Source organism: Rhodamnia argentea, chromosome 5 (genome assembly GCF_020921035.1).
Source record: "Rhodamnia argentea isolate NSW1041297 chromosome 5, ASM2092103v1, whole genome shotgun sequence".
Classification (NCBI taxonomy): Eukaryota; Viridiplantae; Streptophyta; class Magnoliopsida; order Myrtales; family Myrtaceae; genus Rhodamnia; species Rhodamnia argentea.
Window position 1 is genome coordinate 11119311 of NC_063154.1, and position 18160 is coordinate 11137470.

General features: G+C 40.5%; 1 protein-coding gene and 2 pseudogenes across 1 annotated transcript; 2 read left to right on the forward strand and 1 right to left on the reverse strand.

Moving 5' to 3' along the window:
* The first annotated feature begins 1561 nt into the window (after positions 1-1561).
* Positions 1562-3567, forward strand: LOC125314999 (annotated as a pseudogene).
* An 8877-nt stretch (positions 3568-12444) lies between these two features.
* Positions 12445-13232, forward strand: LOC125314998 (annotated as a pseudogene).
* Positions 13233-15117: 1885 nt separating this feature from the next.
* LOC125314991 (germin-like protein subfamily 1 member 14) lies at positions 15118-15826 on the reverse strand. The gene has a single exon (XM_048278713.1). The coding sequence runs from the start codon at positions 15824-15826 to the stop codon at positions 15158-15160; it is 669 nt and encodes a 222-aa protein (XP_048134670.1). The 3' UTR covers positions 15118-15157.
* Between the last annotated feature and the right edge of the window lie 2334 nt (positions 15827-18160).

Below are 18160 nucleotides of genomic sequence, written 5' to 3' on the forward strand. Positions count from 1 at the left end.
AACTTGATAAAGTAATGTGGAAATAACACAATCAAGTTGAGTATTATAATAAACGAGTGAGAACAAAGTCTAAATGTTATTAGTGGTATGATGATATTCACTAGTGCGCAAGATTCTATCAAAAGTAATTAGCAAGAGTTGAGAGATAGAGAAATTTGCATACATAATTTGTAGTGCTTCGGCTTAGTGCAAGCTTACATCCTGTCTCCCACGATGATAACCTACTAACTGGATTCCACTAGACAATCAATAGAGGTTATAGAAGTAAGTGATAATACTCAAGTTTGATAGGCTTCACTATCTCGCACGATCACTCTTTCAATGGCTTTCAAGTATTACAATTTGAAGCTCGCAAAAGATAAGTATGAAGCTCTCTTGAACTTTGGAATTTTGATTCTTGATCTCTCTTTTTCTCTTCAGGACCTCGGTCTTCTTTTATACTCTTTCACTTCCAATTTACCCGTTAGACAGTCCTCAAAGCATCACTATCCAGTCAACCCATTGAACGAGATTGCTTAAAGAAAATTGAGGAGTGGTTGAGGAATAAAATCAAAAACTCCGTTGATAGATCACCCATACAAACCATTCTTGGTTTTCATAAGTAGGGTAGCTTGTCTTGGAATGATTGGAAATCAATCAAAGATGTCTTGCATTGTGTCGCAAAATAATCTTTAAGCTTGAAGATCAAGCAATGCTTTCTATTCCGAGAAATCCAAGCCACATTACTAGATTTAACAATATATAAGCAATGGAGTTTGATCTGAATATATAAATCCATAAGTGGACTTCGTAATTTGATGATATTTAGCTCTCACATAGAATCTGAAGCTATCAAATGCCTTGATAATATATTCGCGAATAAGCTATGATGATATTCACCCCGTTACTTTGGTAATATCTATGAAGTAACTTTTTGAGAGGATTCAACAAACTTCACTTTCTGAAGAAAAACACTTGGATGCATTTATTATATTCAAGATACACTAAGGATAATTTTGTCATCTTCAAAATATATTAGGAAGTTTTCTCAACCGAAGCATCTGTCATGGATATTCTCTTTATGTGTGAAACACCCTGCATGTTTGTATAAGAAAGTAAACACGATATCCATAGAAGTGAATCGGCAGCTAGGCAAGTGTTTTCCTAGTGAAGGATGGAGAGGCGGAGGATGGAGATCCATGTGAAAACACTGCTACCTACATCATTTGCAATTTGACAGATCGATATGATCATACGGTGCACTTAGAGAAGTATTGACCCTCTCTCAATCCGGATGAATCTGAACCTACGCGAGACATCAAAACAGTAAAGAAGGAAACCGGACACTTAAGATGACATGCTTTTTCTTATCTGGGATAGAGGAAGGGTCAAAGTAAGAAGGCATGATGTTGCAGCAGATGTGGAACAATTCATCTCTTGGAATAAGAAATAAACTACAACCATTGGAGACTTGGTACAGATCTGGGAAGTGTTACTTATCGGTGAAAATTTAGCACGGGATCAACACCACCATCATCTATAAAAAGGGACAATGTCTCCATACATGACATCTCACTCCCATCTCAAGCAAACAACAGAAGAGAAGACATCAAAGCCCCAACTCTCCGCTGCCCAACCACTATGAAGTTTTTACCAATTAGCCTTCTCATCTTGGCTCCGGCAACCGCCACCACTCTTGCCTACGACCCGAGTCCTCTTCGGGACTTCTGCGTGGCCATCAATGACCCTAAGGCTACGTTTGGCAGTCAAGATAAAAGTCTAGATAGGATAAATTTTATTCTATCCTTGGTTCCCGCTTCGAATATGATACAATGGGATATAAATGGGATATAGCCCGGATAAAATTATCTCATGGGAGAGATGGGATAAAGGTGAATAGGATTTCTTTTGTTCATGGTATAAAAACTATTTTTCTAAATAACAAACTTCTTATATAATAAAAATAAAATTTATATTTATATTTAAATATATTTGAATTCTAATGTTAAAAAGAAACTCAAAATAAATAAATAAAACCTCGTTTTCATTTTTTTCATTATAAATCTTATTCATAATTTAATTTCTTTCTTCTTTATAATAAATAGTTTGTATGTGTGTGTCTACAAATATATATATATATTCTAGTGTCTATATCGTTACATATTTTAAGTAAAATTGTATAGTTTATTATTTAATGAAAAAGTTTATTAAGAAATGATGGAAGCGAATCAAAATAATCATAAAAAAGAGATTTATAATTAAAAAATAAGTAAAAGTGAAGTAGAAGAACCCAGATTTTAAGTGAATATATTCAAACTTGAAAATGATTTTTCTAATTCTCGAAGAACGAGGAGCAATGAAATTTCAAAAAAAAACTAGCATCTCCATCTTCTTCTCTTTTATATCTTTAGTTCATGTGGAAGTTTCATGACTGCTTTGTAATTTTTTAGTTCATGATCAAGCTCTACGAAAATAGAGAGAGTGTAAACTTCTTCTCCTTCATAACTTCTCGGTTCTCATCGAAAGTCTAAGAAAAACAGAAAAAAAAAATTCAAACATCTTTATTCTCCGTAACTTTGTATTTCATATTGAAGTTTAACGAATATAGCGAGAGATGCAAAACTTTTCAGTCACAAAGATGAATGGTTATATTTTCTTTTTCTTACCGGATTTGGCAGTGAATTGTGAGATATTCTTGCAGTTCGCTTGTATATTTTCAAATTCATTTACATTGATATATTGTCAATATCAAACAATGAACGTGATATGATATGAATATATCCGGCTCTATTACTGCAATTTATCAAACACTAGATAGGATTATGGCAAAATCCCTGGATTTCATATCCAATCCTATCTAATCTTATCCCGACTAGAAATCCGGATGACCAAATGTAGCCTAAAGGTTGGAGCTCTGCTATAGCGTCCCTCTTATATTTCTGTTCTATTGATCCTAAAGGAATAGCTCCCAAAAGAGTTTCTGCCTGGATAAGCCTAATAACATGAATTCTGTTTCTTGTGCAGTATTTGTGAATGGAAAGTTTTGCAAGGACCCAAAACAAGTCACAGCACAGCAGATGATTTCCTCTTTAAGGGGTTCAGATACCCGGGAAATACCACGAACCCGCTTGGATCGAAAGTCACTCCCGCTTTTGTGGACCAATTTCCAGGACTTAACACTCTTGGCAGTTCCATGGCTTGTATCGACTTCGCTCCGGGTGGCCTAAACCCTCCCCACACTCACCCGCATGGGACCGAGATTCTGGCCGTAGCTGAGGGCACACTACTTGTCGGCTTCATCACATCCAACCAATTCAACAACACACTCCTCACCAAAGTCTTGTACAAAGGCGATGTGTTTGTGTTCCCAATCGGTCTCATCCACTTCCAGCTGAACAGCGGAAACACCCCTGCACTGGCCTTTGCCGCTCTGAGTAGCCAGAACCCTGGAGTCATTACCATCGCTAATGCAGTCTTCGGGTCGAAGCTGCCCATTTCGGCGGATGTTCTCACCAAGGCCTTCCAACTGGACAAGAAGGTGGTTGACTACCTCCAGGTGCAGTTTAGGTATGACAACAACTAAGTGGATGCATTGACCTCCAAGAAGTCTGGATTACCCCACTATTCTCTATACGTGATTACTTAGATTGACAATTGCTTCCGAATAAACGAATTGCTCTTTATGTAACTGGTCATGAATGCCTGAAGTAATAAAAAGATCATTTTTTATGATAGATATGAGCCAGACATGCTTGGGTCCGTCCCTTTTTTTATTTCTTCTTTTACTTCCAACAGATTCTGCGGTTCCACTTTTTCCCAAAGGGGTTTGTGTTTATCACATTTTGTGAAGTCTTTGTCGCTCGTTGTCTCCATTTGCACGGATTGTGATTAATTGAGAGCAATTAACCAATAAAAAAATTATGGGTAATGTTACACGTACTAAAACTTTGCAGGGTAATTCTCTGAAAAAAACTTCAATTTTAGATCCGATCCTAATTTTGCCTCGATTTTTCTTTGTCTACAAAATATCCCCACTCTAACTTTTTCTGTGTTAAAAAAACGCCCAACTTTCACTTTACTTTCAAATCTACCCACTAGTTTATTCATGATTATCCACATGTGAAGATTATTGTTGTTTCATAAGAAGGTGAAGATATCGATGAAAACACATGTTCTAATAATTTGGCCCTAATGTCGATAATTTTGAAGAAATTAATGACAATTTTGGACGCGCTAGAGTGAAAGTTGGAAATTTTTTAGAAAAAAAAAAACTTGGAGCAAAAATGCAATTGGACCAAACATTGGGGATTTGTTGGGAAATTCGGGCAAAACTTTACTAAAAACTAACTAAATGACTATGCAGCCTATGTGGCATGCGCCATGTCCTCAAATACATATGGAGTGTGTGACGCCCCCGACCCGACCCTCGTACCCGTGATAGGAGGCGAAAGCCCCTTTAGGGCTCTCGGTCTCTTGAATTCCTCCAAAAGCACTACGGCTTTACGCCATTTATAAATCGAGACCGTATAAGGATCGTAAAATCACAACGCTGCGGGGGAGGACATGTGGTGTCCCAGGTACACCGTCCTCAAAATCGACCCTTAATTGTTTTCACTCTTATCAATGATTCACATGCGGAAATGATTTCATTTTAAGCTTTTGATTAGTTAAAAATCTAGGGGGAACACTTATGAGTAATAATATGCTTCATCTGTCCATATCATTTACATCAAACTATATCGATCTACAACATATATATGCATCATAACATGGCTCCATTTAGGTTCTCTACTTCGGGATGGTAAAATGTCCCAAAAAGTTGCCTTCGGCTTCTAGAAACTCCTCCATGTAGATCGATCGCCTAAGATACACGCCATCCATCTTCATGCAACACTTTTTCTCAATCAAAAGAGCTTCATCTTCACTTTGCTTTTTAATCAACATGTGGTAACCGTCACGCCCCGACTCTCGAGCCCGCGACATCCCTACCAAATCGCCACGAGGTCACGAAGGATAACGTCCCAGGCGCGTTATCGACCTTTCAACTATATACGCATGCGGAAACGGTTTACTCCCGGACAACATATAAACAAATAGGGATAGCATAGCAGGAGATACATACCAAGGCGGATAATCAAAAATAGCATACGTAGTTACAAGACAGCAGATGAGTCTTAACCCTACCGAGCTACGTAAAGATATACAACCCCATACTTCGGGGCGGCTCACTAAGACCTCCAAAGGGTACTAGGTCGGATAAGGTTAACTTCTCATCTACTCCAAAAGACTACCCTCATAACCTGACCTTGGTGTCCGCAAAGCTCCATCACTTGGGACCCGAAAGTGGTTCCCACAACGGGGTGAGATATAAATCTCAGTGAATTAAGCCTAAGCTCGGTTAGGACACTGATTCACCTAAAACATCCTAACCACGAGGATTATAACACCACGATATAACCATATATCCAATAATCATATCACATGACAATAATCACCCACATGCATACTTACCAGCCTTCAGCCACACATAATGCAATGCTTGACTCCACTCAACCACCACATCGGACAACCATCCGAACACGCATCACACTCACAAGTATGCACTGGACACCACACGAGTCCATTTATTAACGATGATCGCGCCCTTGGCGCCACATGGATGAGGATCCACGCGACCGGCGTGATCGACTCTCACAATTAATGCGATCCCGCATTCTTTTAGGAAGACCGGCCACTGCCTTTTCCCTCTCGGCAACGGCTACTACAAGCGGTGTATCCAAATGCACCCGCACGGCACGGCGAGTAGGCATCCCTATACGGGGCTTCGGTCCATCACAAGGCCGCGACCGGCATCCGATAATCCCTTAAAACGTACGTACCATACGGGGCATGAATTATCGTGCTTCCCGGCAAGTCGTGTGGTTCCATAAAAATGGTACGGTGTGTATTACGTGTGTCATGATTTGAACTTGCCAGGAAAACCCATCATCGTTCCTTCATATGACCATACAGCACACCCGACACATCAATCAATTTATTCTCTTTGATTTAGGCCGGATGCTCACACAAACGTGCTCAAAGACTCGGCCCCAAGGCCATTTTCATGCTAAAATATGTCTTTGATTTGCACACGGTCATATGCATATGCAGACTACCAAATAGACACCGCAAGGACACACGGGACAATTAATTCCCAAACAAACACCAATTCATTCAACGAGCAATCGGAACACTCAAATCAACATTTCAATGGGGCGACCCGCCCAAACAAAGTCATCAATTCAACACGAATAAACCAATTCGATTAGGCCACATAAAGGCTCAATTTCGTGCCAGAGTCATTAATTAGTCAATTTGATTTATAGTCGTCAATCGATCGCTCGTCCTTAACCTATCGCTCGCTCGCGATCAAATCACAACATACAGTCAATTTCGCCTAACATCAATTAGCCACTGACAATTCTAATTTAATCGATTATGGTCATTTACCCTAAACCGGGTTTCTAACTAATCCGACCATAATCAAATCTACCTAAATGCCCTACCGACTAACTAACCGATTCTAGGCGCAATTAGCGCCCTAACCAAAGATTAGGGTCAACTCACCAAAAACGGTGGTCAAGGTCGGGTCGGGCACGATTTTCGAGGTCGGGGCCGAATTCACTATTCACGCCGGAAAACACTGTTCACGCCGGAAACACTGTTCACCGCGGCACTGTTCCGGCGACACTGTTCACGCCCGAAAACAGTGACGAGTTCGGCGGTGAAATCGCTGCAAACGGTGGCGGCTCAGCGACTGGAGGTCCGGCGAGCGATGAAAGCTGGAAAACAGAATTAACAGAGGTAAAAACAGGGGAAACCGGGCTGAATTTGGGGGAAAAACGATCTCGCGGGCTGAGGCGAGGCTAGGGAAGGCTGGGGGACTCACCTACAGGTCGAGGACGACCTTCGGGACCAGCTAGGGGCGGCGGATGGCGGCCGGAAGCGACGGAACAGCGGCTGTACAGACCGCGCAGAAAACAGAGGAAAAGCGGGCAGAACAGGGGAGGTCCGATCGAGGCTCAAATCGGGCTCTACGGGCGGCGGCCAGCCACCACAAGCTCCGAGGGACAAGATGGGACTCTAAGGAGGTCGTTGGTGGCGGTGGTGAGCGGCAGAAGGGGGCGGTTTGAGCTGGAACAGAAGCAAAAACAGCAAAACCCGAAAACAGAGGGTTGTCGGTTTCCAGGGCTGTTTGCGGCGGTTCCGGTGGACGACGAGCAGCGGGGTTGGGTCGGGATGGTGGTGAGGAGGCTAATGGACGTTGCTGAGGTGGTGGTTGGCTTCGACGGTGTCGTGAACGACCGGAGGAGGAGCTGGAAGTCTCGGCTTCAAGGGCGCTAAAACAGAGCAGAGCTTCTGCGGCGGCTTTCACGGCCGTCCGGCGACTGGCGACGGCGCCGGAGGGAGGTGGAGCGGCGGGCGGAGGTGGCTGGGGGTCTGTGGTGGTGGTTGGGGTGTTGGTCGCACGAAAATGGCCGGAGGAGAAGAGAATGGATGTTCGGTGAAGGGGGGGGCTGTTCTCGCGCGAGCAACAGGAGGATGAGGGAGCAGCAGGAAAGAGAGAGAGAGAAAGAAGTCACATGGCTTTGACTGGGGTGGCTGAGGATTGACTGAAGGTGGGGCCCACGGTCACTTCAATTTAATGGTTTTCGTCTCATACGTATAATATCCGAGGGCGGTTCCGTGATCCGACAAATCGGGACCGATTGGATTTTTGACTCAACCGATTGGGAATAAAAATTTGGATTTCCACGGCTAATTTCGGTCCGGAAAAGTTTAGGCGCGACGAATAAAAATCCTAATTCACGGCGACCACGATTTCGAGACCAAATCGAAATCGAACGACATTTCGGGATTAGTCCAAATTCGTCACTTTTATCCTTGCGATCCAAAATTTGCACCGACTAAAATTCAATTCTCTTCCTTTTTATTGAATTCGGGCAAATTTACAAAGTCGGAATTTCCCAGGCGTCACGGTAACCTTCATCCACCCATACGATAGTCATGTAGCGTCTAAGAGTTACTTCTTATTTCACACCCACGACATCAATACAATAAGTTTCTACGGACATAATAATACTGAAACAAGGAGGGGGATTTACCATTACCTACAAATTTGAAAAGATAAGGAGTGAGATACAACTATCTGTGATGGCGAATATCTAAACCAAATATAGGAAGCAAGCTAGAGGTATAATTCATAATGCAAGCAATCATATCATATACGAATCGCCTCCGATTCCTTTTCGTATATGCATAATATCTGCACTTTTCATATCATATTGCGCACTTTTTAAGACCCTCTCACCCTTGCAGATGAGGCGTGTACACATATCTTATCATATCATGTCATGTGGATCCATCTCTTTCATATATGTGCAAGGCCCTCTCATCCTTGCGAATGAGACATATAACATAACATATCATATCATATCATATCATTTCACCACCAAAGGTAGCAAGACCAAGGAGAGCATGCATCACAATGGTCCCGGGTTCAAGAGGTGGCCCCCGTGAGTCACGCGCCATCGTATGGCACTTAGTCCCCGACCAACATATCATATACTTTTCAGGCAAGCATTAGAATAGCTAACGCTTTACGACCTAGATAAGGGTTAGATATCACTTACCTCTAGTAGATAACCGTAAAATAAATAGATTGACCGACCATATCTGTGTTGGTGTGGCGTCTCCGAAGGTGGTTAAGTGACAGCGGCTTGTGGTGGTGCTTGGTGGCCGAAAAATGAGGGAGTGAGAAAGAGAGTGTTCGGCTAGAGAGAGGGAGAGGGAGAGAGGTGATGGCCTAAACCCTAAGGGCATTGGTGCTATTTATAGCCTTTCTTGACTTGCTCCGCAAGTGGGATTTGTCCTTATATACTTTCGATATGGCATCACCTCATTGGAGTTTTCCCTTGGCTTATTCTCCAAGCTAAAATTTGACATTTTCATTTTATTTGCTTGACTTGTTCCCTAATTCATATTTGTCTTTTTATGCCAACTTCTTCTCCAAGTTTTACTATGTGTCATTCATTTATTGTGCCACTTAAGACAATTTAGACTCTAGAAACTTCTCCATAACTCATACCCATTATAGGGTATTTTTCATTATTATTATATTTATTTGTCTTATTTATATCTATTAATTATAGTAAAATTAATTTCTTTTATCTTTTCTAAAAAAATTAACGGCATAGAATATTCTAGATATACCATTTGATTTTGCCACATGGCTAGCCAAAGGTATCTAAAGATCCTAGGTTACTTTTTCTAATTCAATTTTGTCTTATATGTTTGGCTTGTTTCTCAAGCCAAATATTATATTATATTTCTATTTTATTTGTCTTATATTTTTGACTTGTTTCCCAAGTCAGATTCGTCTTATGCTCTTTCCACATGTCGTCCTCTTATTCCAACTTGTTTTCTAAGCCTATTTTGTCTTTATATGCTAACTTGCACTCCAAGCCTATTGTATTTTTATTTTATTTAATTCCCTTGAGAATATTCTAGATGCCATTTCTTGTTCTCCAAGCCAATATTTTACATTTAATTTAATTAATAATAATTTAGACGCCACTTGTCTTATTTTTAACTTGTCCATTTAGCCATCCTGCAAAAAAGTTGGCTATTCACAAACGAGTTACAATTATTTTTATTATTTAATTTCAAATTTTTACTTCTTCAAAATGAAGAAGTGTCTTCTTCCACTCGGCGGTTACTTATTCGCGGTTATTTCAAGGGAATGCAACCTTCAAAAGGTTGTATATATTCTGACATAATTGTTCAAATTTGAAAGGTCATGTATGTTCAAAGATTTTCGCTATAAATTATTGAATGTGTCTGTCCAATTCATAACACCGACTTCCATTTTCATTTCTTTTCAAAGATATACAATTATCTTTTTCAATTGCTTCCCTTTGAGAGTTCTTGGAGAAATATTAGAATTACTAACTAATATTCTCAATGGAGATTTCGTTGTATGCCGAAGGGCATTTGCTAGTAGCCATTAGCAATGTCGTGGGGAAAATAATTCCTCAAAGAAAATGAATCCACACCTCAAAGTTTGATTTCATTCTATTTGTACCCATTCGGCAACTTGGTAAGTGTTCCTACATCATCTTGAATTGACAACTCGATATGACCATATGATGCACCTCGAGAAGAACTGGCCCTTGCCCAATCCAATTGAACTTGAATGGCGCAGGACATCAAAACAATATACAAGGAAACCAAAGATTTAAATATGATCAATCTCACTTATTGTAGGGCATAAGAATACCTCAAGTGTCAATATTTGTGTACAACGCTCACTTTGATGCCAATAATTTTTTTATCACTTAAGTGCCAAATCGAAGAAAAAACGGTCACTTTAGTGCCAACGACGAGAAATTCTGGCAACCGCACTGGGGTAGGCACTGAAATAATCATTTTTTAGAAAAATTGACACTTGAGTGATTAAAAAAAAGATCACTTTAGTGTCACTGAGAAAAAATGATCACTTTAGTGCCAATGGCAAGAAATTCCGGCGATCTCGCCCGAGTTGGCACTTAAATAATCATTTTTAACAAAAAAATTAGCACTTAAGTGATCCAAAAAAAAAAAAAAATTGACACCAAAATGAATATCATACACAAATATTAGTACTTGAGGTGTCTTTTTTTCCCTTAATGTAGCACACACAAGGGGAAGTCATTATTTGCGGATATTGTCTTTGTGCGAATACCCTACATAGGAAGTGAATCAACAGCTTGGTAAGTGTTTTCCTTGACATTTATAGGAAGTGAACAGAAATCTATTGTGTTGGCAACTATTGAATTGCCAACACAATATTTGAACATATAATCGCCTCAAGAAGAACTGGCCCTTGCTCAATCCAGCAGAACTTGGATCGCGCAGGGCTTCAAGACATTATAGAAGGAAACCGACTATTTAAATAGGATTGAAGAAGTCCCACTTACATATCAGATGACATACTTTTCCTTTTCTGGGTGGCATCTAAACCCACTTTCTGCTCATGGGCATGGAGGAAAATTCTGGATCTTCGTGAAGAGTTCCACCGGCAGTTTGTCTGGAAAATTGGGGATGGCCAAACAACATCCTTTTGGTTTGATAATTGGCACACTAGAGGCCCTCTTTTTAAGCTCTTCACAAACAGGGAGATCTTTTATTCTGGCATCCCAAGGAAAGCAACTGTCCGAGACTTCTACTCCTCCGTTTGGCAACCGTCCCAAATGTCGACAACATATACGAATTGGCCAGAACCAGGTATACTCTTGGTGGAAAATAGAGAAGATCGACTAGTGTGGAGAGAAAATGCGTCGGGCATTTTCACGGTGGCCTCGGCATGGGAGCTCATTAGGCCTAGAGGAAGGGTAGTTCCTTGGCACACCTTCATATGGGATCAATCCTTTGCCCCAAGATACGCCTTTCTCTTATGGATTATCACTCTCAATCGGCTGCCAACACAAGTCATGTTACTCTACTACCACAGAATCTCGGAAGGTGTCTGTGCCTTCCGCCAGGTGAGACCGGATTCCATCAATCACTTATTTTTTGGATGCACAATCACCAGCCAGCTAGCCCTTTTCTGGGCGTCCAAATGCAACATCAACTGGCAAAACCGGCCGTGGCATGACTTCCTTCATTGGGTTGTGCAGAGGTTCGGAACTCAGAGTTTCCATCACCGGATCATTCGGTTCTCCCTTGGGGCACTATGCCATACTATTTGGTTGGAAAGAAATGATATTCTGTTCAGACATAAGACCTTTTTCGTCCCAGGAATCACTAAGCATATCACCAAGCTCGTGAGGGACAAAGCTCTCACCTTTGGACATGTTGAAGACAACTCTTCCAATCGGCGGCTACAGGCTAATTGGGGTATTTCCTCTTCAATCTTCCAACCCATAAGACTAGTTTAGGCTGGTCCCTTTTTTGCTAGCTGGCTACTCCGATGGGGTACTTGTGTTGTTTTTCTCCCTTATTGCCCGGTTGTATATAGTGCCGGTTGCTTAGTAGTTGTTTTACCTTTAGTGGTCTTTTGCTTGGCCGTACACCTTTGCATTCGTGGTGACATACCTATGTAACCTTGGGTTCGAGGTTTTTGTGTTCGGCCTACCATCTCTTGTAAGTATTGCGTTTGGAAAGTTAATACACAGCTCACCTTACCCAAAAAAAAAAAAAAAGTGAGCGGCATTCTATTGTAGCAGTTGTGGAATAATTCCTCTCTCGGAATAAGAAATTAACTACCACATAGGAGACTTGGTATGGATCTGGGAAAGGTTGCTTGTCAGAGAAAATTTAGTACTGGGTCAAAACCGCCATCATCTATAAAAAGGGATGATGTCTCCATTCGAGACATCTCGCTTCTATCTCAAGCGAACAACAGAGGAAGATATCAAAGCCCCGACCCTCCGGCGCACAACGGCAATGAAGCTTCTCCCAATTAGCCTTCTCGTCTTTGCTCTGGCAGCCGCCACCGCTTTTGCCTACGACCTGAGTCCACTTCAGGATTTCTGCGTGGCCATCAATGATCCCAAAGGTTGGAGCTCTGCTCTAGCGTCACTCATAGCCAAGGCTAAAGGAATTGCTCCCAAAAGAGTTTATGCTTAGCCAAGCCTAATAACAAGAATTCTGTTTGTTATGCAGTATTTGTGAATGGAAAGTTTTGCAAGGACCCAAAACAAGTCACAGCAGATGACTTCCTCTTTAAGGGGTTCAGATACCCGGGGAACACCGCGAACCCGCTCGGATCCTGAGTCACCCCTGCTTTTGTGGACCAATTTCCAGGACTCAACACTCTCGGCATTTCCATGGCTCGTCTCGACTTCGCTCCAGGTGGCCTGAACCCTCCCCACACTCACCCACGTGGGACCGAGATTCTGGTCGTAGCTGAGGGCACACTGCTTGTCGGCTTCGTCACGTCCAACCAATTGAACAACACTCTCCTCACCAAAGTCTTGTACAAAGGGGATGTGTTTGTGTTCCCAATCGGTCTCATCCACTTCCAGCTGAACATCGGAAAGGCCCCCGCACTGGCCTTTGCCGCTCTGAGCAGCCAGAACCCAGGAGTCATTACCATCGCTAATGCAGTCTTCGGATCGAAGCCACCCATTTCGGCGGATATTCTCACCAAGGCCTTCCAAGTGGACAAGAAGGTGGTTGACTACCTCCAAGCGCAGTTTTGGTATGACAACAACTAAAGTGGATGCATTGACCTCAAAGACATAGGATTACCGTTATATTCTCCATACGTGATTGCTTAGATTGACGATTGCTTCTCAATAAGGAATTGCTCTTTATGTAACTGATCATGAATGTCTGAAGTAATAAACCATCATTCTTTAGGATAGATTTGAACCGGGCGTGCTTCGGTTGATGCTTAATTGATTTGTCTTTTACTTCCAATGGATTATGATTATGTGGTGGCACTTTCTCCCAAGGAAATTTGTGTTTTATCATATTTCGTGCTGGAGTTTGTATTATCTGTTGTCTCCATTTGCATGGATTGTGATGTAATCGTGAGCACTCAAAAGTAAAATAAAATAAAATAAAATAACTATGAGGAATGTTATACTTACCAAACTTTATTAAAAACTTACTAAATGACATGGCAGTCTATGTGGCATGTGACATGTGATCAACAATCAAACTAAAGACCGTAAACAAAGAACACAAAAAAAAAAAAAAAAAAAAGAACAGGGCAAGATCAATCAAAGAAAATTTAATTTTATATATCATTATCCTTCCTTTCCAATGATGCGACAAATATCCACTCGATTGTTAGTGCACCTGTCATCAAGGTATACACAATAGTCCTCGAAGCTCTTCATATAGTTTGAATGCAAGTGCAACAAGTAAAGGAAATCAATTCCTTGAGTGGCCATGGAGGCCATAGATGCACATCCTGCCCCGTTGAACATAATGTCGACAAAGCTAAGAAGGGTAAATGATGAAGAAGACGGCGAATTTCTCTCAGTCTTTTTCCTACGATTTGCTGTTAAATTTTTAAAAGGAGAATGATGGTTTAGGAGTTGTACGTTTAGACTTCGGACATTTTTTATATCGATTGTTCATTTAATTAGATTTAATTGGTCATGACATTAGTAATGTCGACAGAGAAGGGTAAAATAGAGAGTGCCTTAATTTTCAGCCCAATTGGCGGCCCATTTAATTAGCTATGAATGGTACCTAGAAAAGTTGACTGCTAAGATTAGAAAATTGCTCCTGTCATTTTTTTTTATCTTGAATAGCAGGCTTGCAGCTGCTTGAAATGTGTACATAATTATACTCGAGTCACGCCATATTTTAAAAATTCTTACGTCGTTTAAGTTCATTTCCATTCAGCGGTGTCGTGTTGATATTCCTGAATATGTTATATTATCAAGGGATAGAGACAAACAAAAAATCTCAAATTATGTCCACGGTGACACATCTTGCCCTAAATTTTTTTTTTTGTGACAACAAAATCTCAAATAATACCCACTATGACACACTTTTTTGTAACATCAAAAACCTCAAACATGTACCTTATAATATATTTACCCTATATCAAGACTCCATCAAAGGATTTTCCAGCTGAAATGACTTCATTTTTATTTCACTTAAGCCACGTGGGCAGATTTTATCTCATTTAAGCCGCGTCATTTTTATGTCCACAACGTTTGTATTTAGCAGTCCATGTGGGCAAATTTTTAATTGTGTTCATTGATAGAACCTTGACAGAGGGTAAATGGGTCACACATGTACGAGTTTGGGAATTTTGATATCTTCAAGAAAAGTTTGGGGTAAATATATGACAAGGATAGTCTAGGTTCATTTGTGGCTGTTTCCTTGTTATCAACTAAAGTTCAATTAGCTAAATATTGTGTCCAATAAAAAATCCAAACCAATCCAAAAATTTAGCCCTCTAAAGATATTTAAAATATTTTTTTGGCGAATTACAACAAAACAGATCTGGAATTTAAAATAAAATACCACTTATGCCCTTTTGATGATAAGATGCAAAATGAAAATTCATTGCTCATACTTGATGTAAGCTTCTCAATGTGATATAGAGTTTCTTCTCAATAAACAAGCAATTGTACAAGTATCCAATTGTACAGGTTAATGAACAAACACAATTGTTCTTGTGAACAACTGACTAATGGTTGTCAAACCAGTTCTGTTCCTGGAGATAGTTGATCAGTTTGTTGTCCACTTGGAAAGCCTTTGTGAGGGCATCGACATTGATGGGCGGCTTTGACGCAAAGACTGAATTCGCGATCGTTATGAGTCCCGGGTTCTGGCTGCTCAAGAACGCAAAGGCCAGTGCATTCGTTTGTCCAATGTTCAGCTGGAAGTGAATGAGGCCTTGTGGAAACACGAAAACGTCTCCTTTGGTAAGGACTTTGGTAAAGAGAGTGTTGTTTAATTGATTGGATGTCACGAAACCGACGTGGAGCGTGCCCTCCATGACTGCCAGCATCTCCGTGCCACGAGGATGAATGTGGGGAGGGTTCAGACCGTATGGAGCAAAGTCAAGGCGGGCCATGGCGATGCCTAGTGTGTTGAGTCCTGGGAATTGGTCGACGAAAGCAGTCGTGACTTTGGATCCGAGCTGATTCGATGTGTTCCCTGGATATCTGAACTTTGTGAAGAAGAAATCATCTGCCATAGCGAGCTTCGGGTCCTTGCAGAACTTCCCATTCACAAACACCGCAGAGTTGGGGTCGTTGACGGCGACACAGAAGTCCTGAAGAGGACTCGGGTCAGAGGCAAAGGCACTCGATGATGCCAAGGCCAAAAGGACAAATGTTGGAAAGAACTTCATGGCAGAAAAATTTCTGGGCTTGGTTTTGGCGGTGTTGGAAATTCTGTTTCGTTGAGGATTGATGTGAATTGCTGCCTGTTAGCAACTTCATTTATAGGAGTTAGCCATTTGACTTGGTCCCAGCCAATTGGCCTGCAGGAAGCGGCTGAAGCCAGGAACGCTGCCAAGTCCACAAAAATTATTTATTCCTCCGAGTTGTTTGCTTGCGAAAATAAACGCGTTCTCATCGAGAATTAGTCATTCAATCTTTATAAAATTTTCAGATTTTCTAGTCTATAATGGATGCATAGGCTAGTTCAACTTTAAATGACACTTTCGAATTTTTAGAGCATGGGTATCCGGACATAGAAAACTATGAAAATGACGCAACGTACAAATAAGATAACAAGCAAATCATTGCTTAAAAGAGAAATCTCGAAAAGTCTGATAATGAAATAATAACGATCATCCCCAAAAACGTCATAAACACACCTTTTATAGAGTGTTAACCTTAATCCTAATCATAGTAGGATTCTAAACATTAAAACCCAAAATTATAAAACTGCCATTAATAGTAAAATAAATCCCCGAAAATACTAAAAAAAATAGGAAACCCATCTAGACTATCCCGAATCGCCAAAATCCATTGTCGGGAAGCCATTTCGCTTTAGCCGACCGAATTTGAGCTCGATCCGATGTCGTCGACCATGTCTCGCGGTTCTTGGCACATCACCGTTTCACCTTCCGATTGGATTTCTGCATGTCCAATAGATCCGGAAACTCACTACTAATACATTCCACATCAGAAAATTTCAAATAAGGGTCCAAAGTGCCCTCATTTTTTCAAATAAGAGCATTGGATCTTATTTCAAATAAGGGCTTGAAGTGCCTTTATTATCTCAAATAAGGGCATGAAGTGGACATTGCTTCAAAAAAGGGCCTGAAGTGACCATATTAATATAAAAAAAGGCAATCCTCGCTTATGGTCGACGGTGGGGTAGTTGGCCCAACCCTCCCGCCTGTACTTCCTTTTTTTTATTTTTAATTTAATTTAACTAAAAATTATGTTAAATTTATATTTTGAAGAAAATGCCATTGATCGGCTAGAATATTTATCGACTAGTTAGCTAGCAAGGTTAGGCCATTATTTGAAATAGCCATGGCCACTTCAGGCCATTATTTCAAACTGTCATCCTCATTTAAAATAAGAACATTAGACCATTTTTTGAGAAAATGATGGTACTTGAGGCCCTTATTTAGAGTTTTCCGAGGCTGTTTAAGGTTAGAATATCACCTGAAGGAGGGAGAACATGTGATTTTAACAAAATTTGATAAAATTAATGTGGAAATAACACAATCAAGTTGAGTATTATAAAAAACGAATGAGAACAGAGTCTGAATATTACTAGTGGTATGATGATATTCACCGGTGCGCAAGATTCTATCAAAAGTAATTAGCAAGAGTTGAGAGATAGAGAAATTTGCATACAGAATTTGTAGTGCTTTGGCTTAGTGCAAGCCTACATCCTGTCTCCCGCAATGATAACCCACCGATTGGATTCCACTGGACAATCGGTAGAGGTTATAGAAGTAAGCGACAATACTCAAGTTTGATAGGCTTCACTATCTCGCACGATCACTCTTTCAATGCCTCTCAAGTATTACAATTTGAAACTCGCAAAAGACAAGTATGAAGCTCTCTTGAACTGTGGAATTTTGATTCTTGATCTCACTTTTTCTCTTCAGCACCTCGGTCTCCTTTTATACTCATTCACTTCCAATTTACCCGTTAGACAGTCCTCAAAGCATCACTCTCCAGTCAACCCATTGAACGAGATTGCTTAAAGAAAATTGAGGAGTCGTTCAAGAATAAAATCAGAAACTCCGTTGATAGGCTGCCCATACAAACCAATATTGGTTTTCATAAGTAGGGTAGCTTGCCTTGGAATGATTGGAAATCAATCAAAGATGTCTTGCATTGTGTCGCACAATAATCTTTAAGCTTGAAGATCAAGCAATACTTTCTATACCGGGAAATCCGAGCCAAATTACTAGCTTTAACAATATATAAGCAATGAAGTTTGATCTGAATATATAAATCCATAAGTGGACTTCGTAATTTGATGATATTTAGCTCTCACATAGAATCTGAAGCTATCAAATGCCTTGATAATATATTTGCGAATAAGCTGTGTTGATATTCGCGCCATTACTTTGGTAATATCTATGATGTAACTTTTTGAGAGGATTTAACAAACTTCACTTTCTGAAGAAAACCACTTAGATGCATTTATCACATTTATCATCTTCAGGATAAACTAAGGATAATTTTGTCATCTTCAAAATATATTAGAA

Excerpts from the sequence above, each read along its gene's own strand:
- LOC125314991 (XM_048278713.1), bottom strand. The coding sequence starts at position 15,826 with ATGAAGTTCTTTCCAACATTTGTCCTTTTGGCCTTGGCATCATCGAGT.